The 16,767-nt window shown below is 34.9% G+C and overlaps 1 protein-coding gene across 7 annotated transcripts in view; it reads right to left on the bottom strand.

Annotated features, from left to right (window-relative positions):
* Positions 1-16,767, bottom strand: part of ERCC6L2 (ERCC excision repair 6 like 2) — a gene marked incomplete at its 3' end in the record, with an annotated part of 59,302 nt that overhangs the window by 13,481 nt on the left and 29,054 nt on the right. For 6 of the 7 annotated variants that reach the window (XR_014577107.1, XR_014577108.1, XM_083818978.1 and 3 more), the window contains 6 exons: positions 14,197-14,292; positions 12,730-12,829; positions 11,609-11,761; positions 10,389-10,469; positions 7,663-8,857; positions 6,816-6,970 (listed from right to left, as the gene is read on the bottom strand). Coding sequence is in view for 5 of the 7 variants with exons in the window: in XM_083818978.1 (XP_083675104.1) it covers positions 6,816-6,970; positions 7,663-8,857; positions 10,389-10,469; positions 11,609-11,761; positions 12,730-12,829; positions 14,197-14,292 (1,780 nt within the window). Of the gene's footprint in view, positions 1-6,815; positions 6,971-7,662; positions 8,858-10,388; positions 10,470-11,602; positions 11,762-12,729; positions 12,830-14,196; positions 14,293-16,767 lie in introns of those variants that run through there. The other variant, XM_083818981.1, reaches the window with a different exon arrangement.

The raw sequence follows: 16,767 nt of genomic DNA on the forward strand, positions 1-16,767 counted from the left end.
GGTTAACTTTATTCCAGCAGAAGTCTGTGGATTTTCATCTACCTTCTTTTGCACTCCCACCCCTCCATTAAACAGCAGCAAAACAGAAAGCCAGGCACGTACACCATAAAGAAAATGCAACTACTTGCATCGCAGAATGTCACTTACTTGCTCACCAAATTTAAAAATACCTACACCATACTGAAATAGTTAATTCCATTGTAAACTGAAACAGTAATCTCAATAAAGCAGCATTACAGGCCAATCATTTGGGAACAATTACTTTAAAGCTGAATGGCATTCCCCATCCCAGAAGAGCAAGCATAATGGAATGTTATCTCCCAAAAGCCTACTCATTGTAAACAACTATCTAAACTTGTTCGACCTGAAAGCTGTGCAAACACACTGCAATCAGAGTTACTATAACTGATAGAAAGTCTTTGTTTAAATAATCTACAAAATGTCAATGCAATACAAATACAATAAAGAGAAGTTCTTAATAACACAACTTTTTTATTTACAGTATTCTCAACAGCACTTAAATCTGCACTGGAAATACAAAGGGCACGTTTTTTCTCAGGCTGACAGCATGCTTAGTTCTCTCATTTACACCACATTGCAATAACATAAAGAGGGGTTTACCATTAATCCAGGTTTTACTACAAAGCATCCCGTTATTTCTCTGTCCAACACTGGCAAGACTGCCAAATGTCTGTCATCCAATTCAGAGGATTAAGTCTTCTTTTATAGTGTGATTCTTGTACCAATTTATAAAAATACAGATATAGTTTCTTAGAGCTGGTCACAGTCTATATTTTGGCCTGAATTCATGCCACAGAGGTTGAATATGACAGCTGGCAGGAAGCATAGGGGAGAATACATCCTCCCCCTTTCCAGGCACCACATTTCTGTTGCCATAGTGATTAATCCTCAATTGAATGGCTGTCTTTGTACATTTCTTTTCAGTAAAACTAAGTAAACTTAAGTTGAAAACATACAGTTGGATGAAAAAAAAAAAAAGACTCCACATATTCAACAGGTACAGTAGAAGTTCTATGCGACTAATTCTTTTCCACATATTAAAAGGGGCAAGTTAGCTCTAATGTGGGACATCATTTTTTCAATTTATTTAGTATGCCCTGTTCCTATTTTTGACTTTCTTATGACACATCCATGCCTTCTGTAAAGTCTTCCCCATGCTTCAGCCCCCCCTCCTCACCCTCCCTTCCCAGGATCCCTATTGAAGAAATACTTCACAAGTTCAGCTTTACAAGAAGTAAAGAAAGCCTACTTCAGACTTCTGTACTTGCGTAAAATATTTCACACGGGTTGTTTTTGCCAATTAATTAGGGAATTAATTAAGGAATGCAGTCATTTAATTCAGAATAGACTAGAAACATTAGAAGATATTTAATCTTGACTCTGGGAGGCTTCTATTCCTTATTGTACCTAAGAAAAAGCTTCACAAAAAAACAGTGCAAGTTACCCAAAAAAAACCAAAGTAAGTAACAAGCTCCTACACTGCAGGTTGCTTTGGAACCTGGAACCCACCAGGAAAAAAACCTCTAAAACACTTAGGAGATGATTAAGATTTTAGAGAAAATGTTAACACTTCCATTTTTACCTAAAATTCACAATGCCAAAAGAATTTTGAACAAAGTATCACATGAATGAATCTCAAGACTGTTTGTTTCCTGAAAGGCTGAAATAACTGTACATCTAGTCTGAGAATTACACTCTGGCTTTAGAAGGCCACCATGTCTGGTCTACAGGTTTCTTTCACAGTTTTTGATTTTAGAAGTTTTTGTTTTCAATATCCTTTTTTTCTGCAGTTACACAAGATAGCTGAAAAACCAAATAAAGAACTATTTTTTTAATAGTGATGAAGCAAGAGACACAATTTTTCACTCGTTTGACGAAAAGAGAATTTCTAACCAAGTCTATTTGCACAGATGCATAAACAGAAGATTTGAATTGAAAATAAAATGCAGAACAAAGATGACTCAAAGGCATTAGAGCAGCCTAAAAACAACAAAGAAAATGCAGGCAAAACAAGATCACTCTAGTATCTTTTTTTTTAAAAACATAATCTTTTTCCTTCATACTTCTATATGAAAGACCAGATGAAGTCTCTTCTGTGTTTGTTTGAGTAAGGAGGCTGCAAAGAACAGTTCTCAGTAATTTTTACCGTGGTAGATATGTCACACTAAATGACATGCATTTTCCACTCCGGAGTTTAGAACACTGAAGTCTGGTGTGATACTCTCTGCATCATGGTATCAGACAGCTGACCATAATTTCTGTCTTGCTATGACATAATTTATGTCTTGCTATTTATGACTTGCTATGAAAGACTGCAAACTGCAATCTGAGAGACACACTTGACTGGTCTCTGAAACACTTAGTTCTAAAAATACATTGCATATCCCAGAACTTGCAGAGGATGGACTTAGTGGAAATTGAGATATAACCTGTATCTCCAAAATTTGTTCAGAACAGCTGTTTGCCACGTCTCAGCATGGAACAAGAAACTTAAACACCTCTTATTATTGACACTTCAGTGCCTTTCACATAAAGAGCACTATCAGAATCACCAGCTCTTTGGGAGAGATTATTATATAACAGTATGTTCTACTCTTCTGTCCTCTCTTCTCTAAATCTACATTGATCTGACATTGCCAGTTGTGGTCAATGGGCAGAATTTGGACAATTTTCAGACACTAGGTAATGTGTATGATTCAGAAACTGTTGTTAGGAGGCTAAAATATTGTTACCATAATTCTAGATTTCTGCCTTTAAGGGATATCTAAGCGTATAAATACCATGTCTATCTAAAGTAAAAAGATTACAAATTTTAATTTATTAAGTACCTTATTATATTTGAAAACTAAATTTAAAGCAGATATACACTGCTACAGATGTCTATTTATGATAGCTCCTTCCATCAGATGACAACAGCTTCTCTCTTCACTGAAAACCACTTCTTCATCTTACCTACAGCTACAGAATCTTCTTCCATTTTTATGCATTCTGATGACCTCATCAGACAAAGGGTAGATATTCCCCAAAATACAGTATCTCTTAGTTTCTTCAAGAGCATGTGATAAAGACTGCCACATTTGCTTGCTTCTTCCGTTGTCATTTACAAACTATCTTCAAATAGTTATCTTTCTTTAATTCAAATACTGGACAGGACTCAGTTTGGCTAGTACTATTCATCCAAGATGTGGTTTACTCTCTCGTTTGTCTACTTAATGCATATTTCATCTTGTTACTTTTACTAGTTTTAGATTTTATCTAATTTTTCACAGCTGAGAATTTGAGACAGCTCTCACATGTTTTACTCTTATTTCATGATGGCACACTTCATATTCTGATTTGTGTTACCCAACCCAACTGAATTTTCAGCCATCACATAGGATCTGTGGACATCCACACTAAACAAGAATACTGTATTGTACGAGTGGACATTCTAGCTAAACTAGTCAGTTTGTACAATTTATTTAAAAACAAACAAGAATTGAGAGTATGACTGTGCTCCCTAATACCTCTGCAGAAAGAAGAGTCAAAAGCTCTGCAACAGACTTAAAGGTGTATATCAGCACAGTTCCGGAACCTGGAGCACAAAGCAAACAAGAAGATAAATAGTAGCAAGAGCTGTTTCTTGTGAAAAAGAACCAAGATTTTGTTACCCTATGCCTTTAGAGGTACAGAATAATAGCAGGTTAACAGACTATGTTTCATTAATCAGACAAAAGGCAGATGATACATGAATCATAGCACAAGTAACATTAAGGACAGACTGACTATTCATTACTGGATAGAAAACACGCTCAATTGAAACCTACACTTCAAAAAACATACATTAATACCCACTGCCCAGATCTCACAGACTTTCTGAAGTCAAATTAAGGAAAGAAACTATCATCAAGACACCTTTTCCTATCTTGAAGTTCAAATCTTACACTTCTTATAATCAATTCAAATCCAAGCTTATTTATTCATTAGTTACTCATGTTCTTAAGTAAGATTTTCTAAATTCCTGCAAAGCTTTCTTTGACAAACAAAAACTTCCTGTCCCCCAACCCTTCTACCTTGACTCCCAAGGACCTTCTTCCCATGGAACTTTTCCCACTTTGAAGAAAGCATCCGCATGGATGCTTGTAGGCAACTTCAGTGCCTACATTAGTCTTCATGCTTCAGCAATAAAGGACTAATAAACCTAGTTTATCCACTGTGGATAGGAAACAAGATGAATTCAACAAAATATCAATATTCTCATGAGGCTGTCTTAGTTGCTTATTACTTATTATTTTTGCTTATTACTTAATGTTTATTATGTTGTTGCTTTCTACTCCTGTTGTTCTAGATTCGTACATAAGTAGAAAGAAAAATGCTTCAGTCAGTCTGAGATCTGCAGAAAAAACAGTATTTCCAAACAGAAAACACATCCACTTCAATGGAATGCTCTGTTAGTTTTCAATGTTCTAGCATTCCTTTCCCAAAGAGTCATTTCTTAAAAAAAATTAAAAAAATTAAAAGACAGATACACCTTATTATAGACAGATTGCAGATCAAAGCAGAAAGACAGAGTTGGCATAGATAAACTGAACAGCACAAAAAGTATTTTACGATTGTCCAAAAGAGACTTATGAATTGAAAATATCAATTTTTGTTCGGTCTTACATAGAAAATCAGAAAATTTGATTAAATGTGTTTAAAAAAAGGACATATTCATAGGGCTTCATGATGCTATCAAATAAAGCTTCAATATAAAATAACTATAAAAAAACTATTTAAAAAACTGATCATTCAAAGTGAACAGAAACAGCTACACAATAATTTTAGACCCCCCTGTTAGAATAAAGATGCTAGAAAGCAAAATCAATGAGAAATTTCAGTTGTCAAAAATTTTGTTTTTCTTTCAAGAACTATCAGCTTACAGTTAAAATCCCAGGATTTAAGACTATCACTATTTCCTTAAAATTGTGATGGAAACTTAAACTGTTAGTTGTATTTTTAATATTAGATGTAATGCTATTTTAATCTTTTGAAATCTTTTTGTGTAAGCTTCACTTGAAATCAGCCCTTTAATTATGATAAATTAGTTGCTCTGACAATGAAACCAAACTTCAGCTAATGCAAATTAAATGAAAAATGGTCTGATGGTCAGAAGAGCAAAAATGATCATGTTTTTCACAGAAACGTTTTGAAACTAAAATAATGAATAAATGAACACAATAACAGTTGCATTCTAAGTAGATACTCTTTTCAGATGGTTTTATGAGGCTTTGGAAGCTTTTTTTTTTTTTTAAGGATAGAAGAAAAAATTCCAAGCTCTGCGTTTAAGAATAGGCAGCCATAGGGGGATTATTTCTAGATTAATGTTCCTATGTCAAAGCAAGAACGGGAACTGAAATCAAGAGGCAGCCTTCTCCATAATTACTGATACCTTCCTGCCTCATTCAATCTCCAAAAGAATTGATGCTACCATTGCTTCTGAGTCAAAAAATAGACAGCTTAAACTGACTGACAAGTTAAACAAGAGAAATTAATTTACAATATTTGTAGTCACACAAACTCTAGGTAATAAAAGGTAAATTACACTAACAATACAATTGAACTCTCACAAAATAAATGTTGAGAGAGGTGGATTAACACCCATTTGCTCAAAGTTGTCTCTTCAACATCTTCTTTCTCTTATATTTTATTTTATTAATGTTACCAGCAACTGCCATTAAGAAAGCATCTTTCTACAGTATTCCTGAGTATTTTTGACCTACTTTTCTGTTAAGAAGGGACATTCTAATGCAAATGTGTTGGAATTGAAAGGCCTCACTTTACAACAGTTGGCCTGGTTTGATCTTCCCAGTGTAAAAATTCTTTGGCGTCCCTGCTAATGGCTCTATTAGTTACAGTACATCAACAACACTGGAAGAAACTCTTTTAGCCACTGTGGATGTTCAACATCCTAGAACGACAAAATCTTATATCTACAATTCCTACAATGATTGCTAATATGTTTGTAAAGACTAAACTGCTTATCACCAATTACTTATTATATGCTTGTCGTTCATCTTAAGAATCAGTCTAGGAAAATGCAAATGTTTATAACAATGCAAACAACATCAAAGCGTCGAGATAATCAGAGTAGATTAAAACCACTACGTAATAAGAATAAAAATACACAAACTGTACCTGAATTTATTCCAGATTGTATGTATTCCAAATGTAATTAACAAAGACGCATGACCAACAAAAAGCATAGAACGTATCTGTTGCTGCAAAGGAGCTCTCCCAGTAAACTCTAGTTTTATGTTTCAGACATTAAGCGCAGACTCTAATGACCATTAATTTAACCCATTATAGCAACTGCATGTTTCCACCCTCAAAAAAAAAAATCTTCAAACTGATTAATGTTTGACTTTCCATGCCACAGAGATTCTAGCATGTGCTGTGGAAACTGGATTTTTGTTAACTGAATCCAGGTCAAACTGAAGATTTTTCAAGCCTCAAATCAGAACAACATGGCACAGAATTTGATTTCAAACACCTAATCTTTACTCCAACTGTTTCTCTCAGAGAAAGATCACGCAGAGGGGTGCTCTGTTGCTCAATTCCCAACTCTTTCAGAGCTGACCAACATGAAAAAAAAAACTGAGGTAATTTATTAGACCACCATTTGAACCTCCTCCTCCTCCTCCCATCCTCGGTGACTTTGATCGTTCATGGTGGCCATTAACAAAAAAAACCACCAAGTTTGTTAGAGCTTTTGAAGATGAAAAATGAGGATAAAAATAGACTAAAACCAACATTTCCCAAACACTTCTCTTTACCTTGGCACTACAGACTGCTACATTAGCAGGGAGCTGGGAAAATTGCTTCAACTCAAATACATCTCGCACTGCCCACCGGCTCAAGTGATTCTCAGCCTTGCTGGATCCAACCACATTCTGATTCGAATGTATATAAGCCACTTCCTGAACACCATCTGAAATATTAGGAGAAAGATATCAAAGATCTTGGTTATTCCAAAACTCTCAAGGTACACAGTTACCCTCAAGAAGGATATGGTATCTTAAAAAAAAGTTTTACTTGAAAGTTGTAACTTTTGTTATAATTTCACTCAGCCCTAGGTTTCCCAGCTCTATGAAATTAACAACAATCATTAGATTTATCCAGTTTAATGCTGCTGCCATTTCAGTGTGGGACTTTTTCAGATTGAAAAAGGAGAAGTTTCAAAGTGTCTATGATTTAATGGCTGCAATACTAATTTTTAAAGTTCAGTCACTAACAGAATCAAATCTTCTACATGGTGTTTCAAACTCTTAAGTCACATAAATAAAAACTAAGGCACATGAGGAAAAACTACCACCCCTGTCAAGACTTTCAAGGTTTTACTGTTTAAACAGTTCAATTTGTGAATTCTTAGTAAATCTTTAATCCTAGCATTTTTCAATGGACAGTAAATGTTCAAGAAAATACTGCAGAGCAGCCTATTTCCCCAGAAGACAGGAAAGTAAGTCTAGCAGGTAGAAAGAGTAACAGAAAGACATTACTAGATAACTTAGTACATTGTAACAAGATAACGAATAAAAGAACTTAAAACCTGCCAACAGTGATATATTAAACATGTTACTACTCTAGATTAAAGAAAAGCAAGGTAATTAAATGACTAGTCACCTAAATATTTGTCCATTGATTCCACTTTGTGATCCTGATGGTCAAATTCTGCTTTGTGTGCATAGGTTTTATGCCCAGCATAATTGCTGGACTTCTTTTCTGCAACAGAACACATTGTATCTTGAATAGGATGGAGGATTTTGGACCCAAACCGAACTGTCCGTCTCTGGCTTTTACACTTATAGCTTTGCTTTCTGGCATGAATCTTCTGAACCGGTAAGTTATCTTCAGAGGATGAAAATTCATCTATATTCTGAGATTCACTTTCCTTTTCTTTTCTACTGGGCTTTGATTGCAGCCGTGATTTGGAGAAGTTACCTAGTTCATTGCTATGGGCATGCCTTTGTTTCCGTCTTGGAAAGCTGAAAGTTCTCAACTTTCCCGATTCAGAATTACAGGGAATTTCAATATCATCAGACTCATCACTCACGTCACTTGCACCTTTCAAATCTCTTGCACTGTTCTTAACATCTTCAGAAGACCTGATTTTGCTGAAATTCGACTCAGTACTACAGAATCCAAGTTGCTTACCATCTCTCTTAAATACAAACCTATCTTTTGCTGACTCTACAGAATGTTCAGTTGTTGAGCTACGTATTTCAGCTCTTTTAGTAAGCACTGCTTGGTGGCATGCTGGAACTTGGGTTGGAAAGATGATATTATCATTCTCTTCAGAACTGCTTTCAGTTTCCATGACTACATCATTTTGCTTTGAAATGCACTGATCCTCATCTTCTCTGTCCTCTTCCTCCTCAGAGTTTGATAAAACAAGCCAATCTGCACTACACATTTCTTGTTTGTCAGTTCCATTTGGTGACTGAGCAGCTTTGTTGTGCTCTAAAACATGCGCATGGCTTTGACGTTTCTGAACCCCAGTGCCTTTGCTATTTACGTTTGTTCTTGTAGTCTGACCATCAGAACTTGAATGATAAGAATTGTCATTACCATCATTTTTTTTGGTAGTTTCAATTTCTCTCTGCAACAATTTAGAAAAACCACACTGCATTAAGGAAAGCTGTCCTTTTGTTACCGTTGAATTATTTACACTGCAAGGCTTCTTTCTGTCACTTCTTTTCATGGAAATTTCCAGCATTTCATCATCACTAAAATCATCATGAAAATCTATTTCTTCTCTCTCTAACTGTGCCTTAGAGCTTGGGGGATCTCCATCTCCTTCAAAGTCTGGTTGTCCATACTAAAAAAAAAAGAAAAATAAATTACAGCAGTTAGATATTGCAAACAAAATGTGGCAGAACAAAATCTTTAGCAGAACAATAATAAAGATAACACTAAAAAATCATTATGCATCTCAGCAGTGGGCAGCATATGTTGTCTAAATCAACATTCATTTTCCTAATTCACACCCATATTTTTTCAGTTTATACTAATCTTGTTGCAACTTTCCATCTTTCAAAGGTATAGTTTGAAAAGTGACTTCATGGTTCAAGCCATAAAAAAGCCTTTTTATGAATGGTATTCATAAAAAAATCTCATTGCACTATGGTCAACCTCCTTGTATAAGGCAGCTAAAAGTTTAAAGGAGCTGTAAGTATTTAAGATTCTGCTCTAAAATTAGTTGAAGCCTACTGCAATCCAACAAAAATTACCTCCAGGCAACCCTAAAACACTTAAAACCTATAGGAGTCCAGAATACAGCTCCAAAATTGTATATTACTGAGACAAGAACTATGACAATATGTAAATGGCAAATCAGAGGGTAAATACTCAACTTTTTTCCATGTAGAGAAGTTTTACAAGTTCAGCTTAATATACTAATCTTGATACAATCCTGCCTATAAAAGTATTTAACATAACACCAAAAAGTTACTGTTTGTCACCAGGTCCAATTTGAGGTCATGACCACTGTGAGGTCACACTGATTTAAATTAATATTGATAATTACCTGCAGAACCTCCCTTCCAAAGCATAATAGATAGTGGCTAATTTTCAGTATAATTCACTGTGAATATTTTCACCCTTAGAGGCCATATTCTAGACTCCATTGCTTATTTCCCAAATCAACTCAATACAGTGTTCAGTCGAAAAAAAAAATTAAAAATTAAAATGTTTCCATTTAAGCCTAGCCTTTACAGAAAATCTTTTCTTGTTCCAGAAGCAAACCTTTAGATTCATTGTTTAAATTAAAAAGCCATGACTGAACAAATCACTGATGCAGTGGTAATCACTGTTTTACTCCATCAACTAAATAGCCCATGTCTTCCACAGAGGGCCAAAAAAGCCTGAAACAAGTTTTCAATCCTCTAAAACAACTCTATTCCTTTCCACAATTACCTAACCATAATCTTCCAAACAGCAGTAGGTGCCAGACTGCTAAATGACTGGTTGTTATATCAGGTCATATCATAGCATAAGGCTATCACTCTTAAGACAGTACAGAGCAATCCATCAGTAAAGAATGTTGCTGTATAGTAACAACATGTTAGTAAAACCTTCATTGCGCCTGACAACACCGAAGTATTGTAAAGGTCATAGAATACTGTAACACCAGATGTTCAAAATATTCTATTGTAAATCCAGACAGCAGAACATTACCTAATGATTTACAGTATGTACAACAAAAGGCAAGCAGCCAATGAAACACAGCAAGTGCAATCGCATGTAAAAGCATTACCAGCCTAACAACATACTGACAACATTTGCTACTGTAGCATCAGGAATTAGAGAGACTTTCACACTCTGCCCTGTATCCCCCAGAGATAACTCACCTTTTCTGAGCTGTGTAGAGGAGACTCTTCCTTTAGCCAAGTAGTTGCTGTCATAACTCCCGCTTCTACTTGCCCTTCCCTCTAAAACAATCAAAAATATATATATAACAAAAATTGTATCCTCTCAAATTAATAAAGGCAAACCTAGCAATACATTTTTTCTCCCCTTACTATAGAGGTATAAGCATCAAAAGTGTAATAAGCAAACCCCAGACTAAGACCTGCATTTTAGCAATAAACTTACTTCTCTTTTGATCCAACATGTAACCTGCAGGAGCACACAATCCACAGGAAAACTAACCTATGGCATAAATTGTATCTTACACTGTTTCAGTATTTTTTACACCTTTTTTCCCCCCCACAGCAGAATACTTGCTACAATGTTCATATTACATGCCATATTTAAATTTACATTTAATTTAGAGAAGTTTTGAGCTAAATATCCCCAAAGTACACGTATTTACATCTTTGTGTTACTCTTTTGGCTATGGTACATTTATACTGCTATAGCACATTACAAATATCCCAGCTTCTCCCCAGTCTGCTCTTAGGCAAAATGACAACATAAAGGGAAGGATAGAAAGAAGCCTGGAATAAAATTCTAAGATGCAAAATAGTTGCAACGAACATGCACAGTAGAAAAGGAATATGTACTGCATATACTTAACAATTTGCACTACACTTTTTGGAACTGGGACAATAGCCTACAGAATATGAAACCTCAGTTGTACAACTCTATCCTGTAACACTGAGAAAAAACAGCCTTAAGCAAATTTTATTAAACAGTTTTTGCCATCTCCACATGTACTATACAAAGACTACTATGATCATCAAAATATTTCACAAAAGGAATTGTAGCTTAAAATGTCACTGTGAGCTACTGATACATAAAACTTAACTGTTTGTGAAGTTGAAAGCATGCGAAAGTATCACAAAATTAAGTTAACTGCATTTTTATTAAGAAGAGAAATATATTAGCAAACTTTTGCAAATTAAAATCCAATTTTTCCCCTTTTTTTTTGATTTAAGGAAATTTTTCTAGTTTATATTCTGCTGAGAAATTGGCAGGCCTGTTTCATTTAAGGTACTACCAAGACACATGGTTAAGTTTCACCATTCTGTTTTTTAAAGTGCTTCCATTCAAAATTATGACAAAATATCTCATGAGAAAGGAAAAATATAAAACTAATAACCAAAAGTGAAAGGGAAAGACTTCACACCTCCAGGATTTCTTTAGTAAGACAAGACCCATGAGTCCTAAGCTTGAAAAGGTTATGGATCCCAAAAAGCTCTCCCTGATGTTCCTTTGATCCTTGCACTGCCTCGAAATACCGCTTGGCATTTTCACTTCCAACCACTGCGCAGTGTAGTTGCTAAAACAGAACAACACGAGAGATTTCAGAAGTGTTTGCTCCAACAACATGTCAGAATTTCCTGGCATCTATGTTATATACACAGCTTTAGTTAGAGAAGGCAGAAATTCCTAAAGAAGGATATTTTGCTTTAATTTCCCTGGCAGATGGTGGTATAATAGACTGTGGTATAGCATGAACCTGCTTGGTTTTACTGAATAAATGAATACACATATATTTCAAATCTTTTACTTCATTGTTATCTAGTATCAGATACCTACTATAAGAACTACTGACACCCCTCTGTATCTTGACTACTTATTTTTTACATAGCCTTTGGCATTGTATACTTACTTAGTAAACACTAAATACAGCCATAAGATTAATTCTATTGATCTCTGAATATTTTAATTACTATGTACTCTTCCAAAGTAGCTTAAACAGAAGAGACTAAAAAGCCTTCCACATGGAACAAAAACTTGTAAGTAAATAGTTTCTCAGGCAGAATTCAAGAATTCTTGAAGTCAGGGAGATTTAGTTTCATACAAATATTGAAAAATTTGCAGTCCTTGGAATAATCAGTGTATTTGACTTTAAGAAAAAATGTCAAAACTATGGTTTTATGGATACCAAAGATGTTATACTTTTTTGTATCTGTCTCTAAGCTGTTGGTAGTACTCGAGCTCTACTCACTTCTAGTTCTAGCACTGAATGGGCATTTTCCTAGACAGCATGTCTCAAATTATGTAGGCCAGTAATTATACAATCAAATTACAGTTTAACTTTAGCAATCAAAGGCACAGTTTACATCATTCTTGAATTATGCATGGTATTTACAAAAGTACACTTTAGGATACATATATAATTTGAGTTTCTGTACATTAGATTTCAATTTTATTTGCATCAGACACATGGCTAGGTCAGAGAACTAAATGAAAACTGAAACACCTATAAAACCCTCTTGATTTAAAATACTTTGTGAACATTACCTGCTTATAAACTTGACGTAAGTACATCATCTCCTCCACAGTTCCCAAGGATATCAGCCTAAACACTTTAACATCCTTGCATTGACCAATCCTGTAAGCTCTGCAAAGAAAGTGACTTATTAAAAAACATTTTTTTAAATCATTAAAGAATAAAGCAAGCTGGTAGGGCAGTGAAATAAAAATCACCATTCCAACAAAATGGGAATACTCTAAATCATTTATGAGTTACTTTTCAATTTTTCCAAACTCTCTCAGTATTTAATTCCCTTTTCATTTATACTTAGTTTTCCACGTTTCTTCTCAGGCCTACCCAGCTGCAAAAACTTTCATCTCTTTGTATCATAAGGCTTGTCTCCCATTTCTCTAAAAAACACTTCCACTATGTTTTTTCAGGGTCTTTTTCCTCTCCCTCTGCATCTGCTCTTGCACAAGATATTCTTGTATTTGCATTATACATGAGTTAGATCATGGATTACTTGGGGCAGTCTGTTCTTTCTTAACTTTATAAAGCACTTTGCAAGTTACATCATCATAAAAACAACTAACGAACAGGCAGCAGACTATCTAAATGGCAAATTCTGAGATTTCTAACAGATTATATTCAGAAAATTCAATGTATAAAGTTCATGAGACGCTGAACCAATTTATAGAAATGCGATCTTATGAAGACTCTTTTAAAGACGGTCCCTTTCAACAACACTTATTTCTGATATATGTATTTCTGTAGGACAGGTGCACATAAACACCTCTTAGATATCAGAAAGACTCTGAAAGCAGAATTACATAATTGGATGAGACAACAAAAGGAAGTTTGTTTCTCCTCATGAAAATACATGTATCTACTGAATTTTTAAGGCTTCCAGTGTTCTTTACTTCCACTATTCAAATGTTTGTCCTGAACTCCTAGGAAACATCCTGTGGTCAAAGAGCCTGGAAAGACAAACCAAGATTCCTAGAAATATTCCACAAATGAATACTATCATGGAAGCGAGTGCTGGTAAAAGACTAATCTCCACAAGGGTGTGGTAGAAAAGAACATAAATGTTTTTCTTAAAGGATTCTGGAATTCAAAACATCACTTGAACTAGGGTCAATGACAATGTACTTTGGCCTGACAAACACAGGAAAAATGCCATCCGGCTCTACCCAAGCACTTGTTTTTAGAGATAACAACAAGTTAGAATAACTATGACATTTTTTTTATGAGCCAACTGTAACAGTGCCACAAAAATAAAATGGAAAATAAAATACAAGATTAAGATATTAAATAAGATACAAAATAAGGATTAAAAACAAGAACGTCAAACCTAAAAAAATAATTTAACCAGACATTTCTTACTGTCTTACAGATAAGCCAGACTATGTAAAAAATTTCTCCCCTTAGGAAAACTATAGTTGGACAGTTAGATTACACAACCAAAACAAAAGAGTACAACATAGATCAAGTTATGCATTTTGAGAATATACCTGTCAATAGCCTGAAGATCATTTGCTGGGTTCCATGTCGGATCAAACAGTATAACAACATTTGCACCCACAAAATTAAGACCCAGTCCACCAGCCCTAAAAACATAAAACAAAACAAACAAAACCAGCAGAATTATGTGATAGCAAGAACACCACTTTTTTTCCCCCCAATGTATTAGGTCCATATAAGCATGAATCTTCCTTGACTCATTAAAACAGCACAACAGAGATACTGGAAATTGGGGTATGGCTTTGTGTTAATGCTGAGTTGACAGCTTTGTGTTAATGTCGAACTGATTGCCACCAAGCACTTAAATAACCACTGCTGTGAGACACGGTCTCCTCACCTAAGTAGCAAGATGACTACGAACTGTATGACCCATTCAGTCACAACCAACTGCTGTGACCTTCACTACAGCAGAAGTCCTGAATTCTTCATGCACGCTGAGAGCTATGCAACCCAGTTCCCCCAAGGAGTATACTGTAATTCATAACCATATTTTTGACAATTAATATTATAGAACCACGACAGAAACAGGAGAAGAATAGCTTAAGTAAATAGGGACTCAAGTGTCTGCATTGAATTTTATTTCCTCTAGTCCCAGTACATGGTCTTGACAATAGTGCTATGCCTCTTGCATTGAAACGGTCAAAATCTAGGGTAAGTTGCATCTAGAAGAACGAACAACTGTCATCAGACTATTTGTACAGTATTTAAGACAACTGCTAAAAATACAGCTAGCCACACATCTGTGTATGAGCAGTACTCATAGGGGTCATTACATGGAAAAAAAGTCCTTGTAAAAAAATTTTCTGCTGTTGGGGAAAAGAGTAGCAGGGGTAACAGTTAAATCACCATCATTATTTAATAGCTGTGGCACGATTACAGGTAAAGCCTACAATCCAGCAGAGAATTAGAATATACATTTAACCTGAGGTAACTACTTAATGCCCTGGCTGAATCCAACAAAACCGCTCAGTTACTTGAATGTGAAATGTGCATAGCTGCATCAATTGATAGGAACCACAGTGAGGAAAATACAACTTCTCATCCAAATGCAAAATAAGCATATACTGAAAATTCTTTTTCACTGTCTCAACTAATGTTCCTACAAAAAAAGACAAAAACTTCTCTATATAACTACATGCTAAATAATAGCATTTAAGTACTAGAACAATTGTTTACATAGTCATAGGCAGCACTAATTTGAAAATGGGATTTTCTCAAAGACTTACTGCAAAACTTAAGAGAGTCTACTCAATTTAATTTACCAAACAACTGTTTAACAGATTACTTTATATTCTGCTTGTTCAAAGCAGTGGGAAAGATAAAGTTTACAGGGAAGTGAACAAATGGAAACAGAAACCAAAAGCTTACAGAACCCGACCACCTTCTGGTTTACATGGAATATGCTTCTAACGTAAATACAGTTGTGGTCTCTTCCTACCAGGTGTAGTGTGGTGTAGTGTGTGTTAATAAAACCTGGAAAGGTTGAGGATGTAAAAATCTGCCAATATTAACGAAGTTTTCTGGAAGATGAGCAGTCTCAACGTTTGAAATGTTGAATAAAAACCTTTGTGTTTTTCAGAATAACTTACTGTATTTTTGAATTTTGGTGTATTTCTTTTTACTGAGGGCAGAATTCATACTCTCCTCTTACCAAGACAACCATGCAGTCAGACTGATGCATAAGTCAACACATTTTTCCAAATGCTTTCTCGTAAAAAAAATGCAGTAGTTGGAACTGAAATATTAATTCCCAGTGAAAAGCCTCAGTGCAATTAAAATGGACTAACTGCAAAAAAATAACTAAACAGGATACTTAGCTTTATAAAGATTTTACCTTTCAGTAATTTTAGGCATGTCTCAAAAATTCAGATACTCCAGAACAGAAAAACAATGTCTCCTATATCCTTCATAGACAGAACAAATGCAGTAGTTAGTTGTGCATTGTAAGAAATATCCTCCATTTTAAGTATCATTTTGATCAGCTGTTTAAGTCATACTACTGCAAGATGGTCAATGCAAATTAGTATAATATGACTTGAATGAAAAGCCCTTTATTAAGGGCCTTATAACATTTCTACTGCAAACAACTGTTTTCAAAAGATCATTTTATTTAAGACTGCACACTGCTTGTTTTTTTTTTAATATCCTGTCACTGACAACTTAATACCACAATGTTCAAAAGTTACAAAACACTATTGCATTAGGAAAGTTTCCATGAAAGCTGTGACTACTTAGTTCTATTTACTGAGGTATGCCTTTTCTAGCTTACAAGTTCTGTTTCAGTGAAATCTTGTGGCTGAGAGTTCTTTCAGTGTAATTAAATGCACACAAAATTATTTGCAATAGTTGTGAAGTTAAATGAAGCCCTGTAATCAGGTCTAAAGCAATGAATAGTCCAGTAACGGGCAGTAATTCTGAACACTGCAGGCAAAATGGAAATGTATACTGTACCTATTCACGGTAGAAACAATCTACAAATTTCTGTACCCATCATCATCATCTAAGCAAATCTCTCTCTATGATAAAAGAGAGAAGGAGGAATAGATTATCATTAAATTAAT

The sequence above is a fragment of the Anser anser genome (genome assembly GCF_964211835.1).
Source record: "Anser anser genome assembly, chromosome: Z".
NCBI lineage: Eukaryota > Metazoa > Chordata > Aves > Anseriformes > Anatidae > Anser > Anser anser.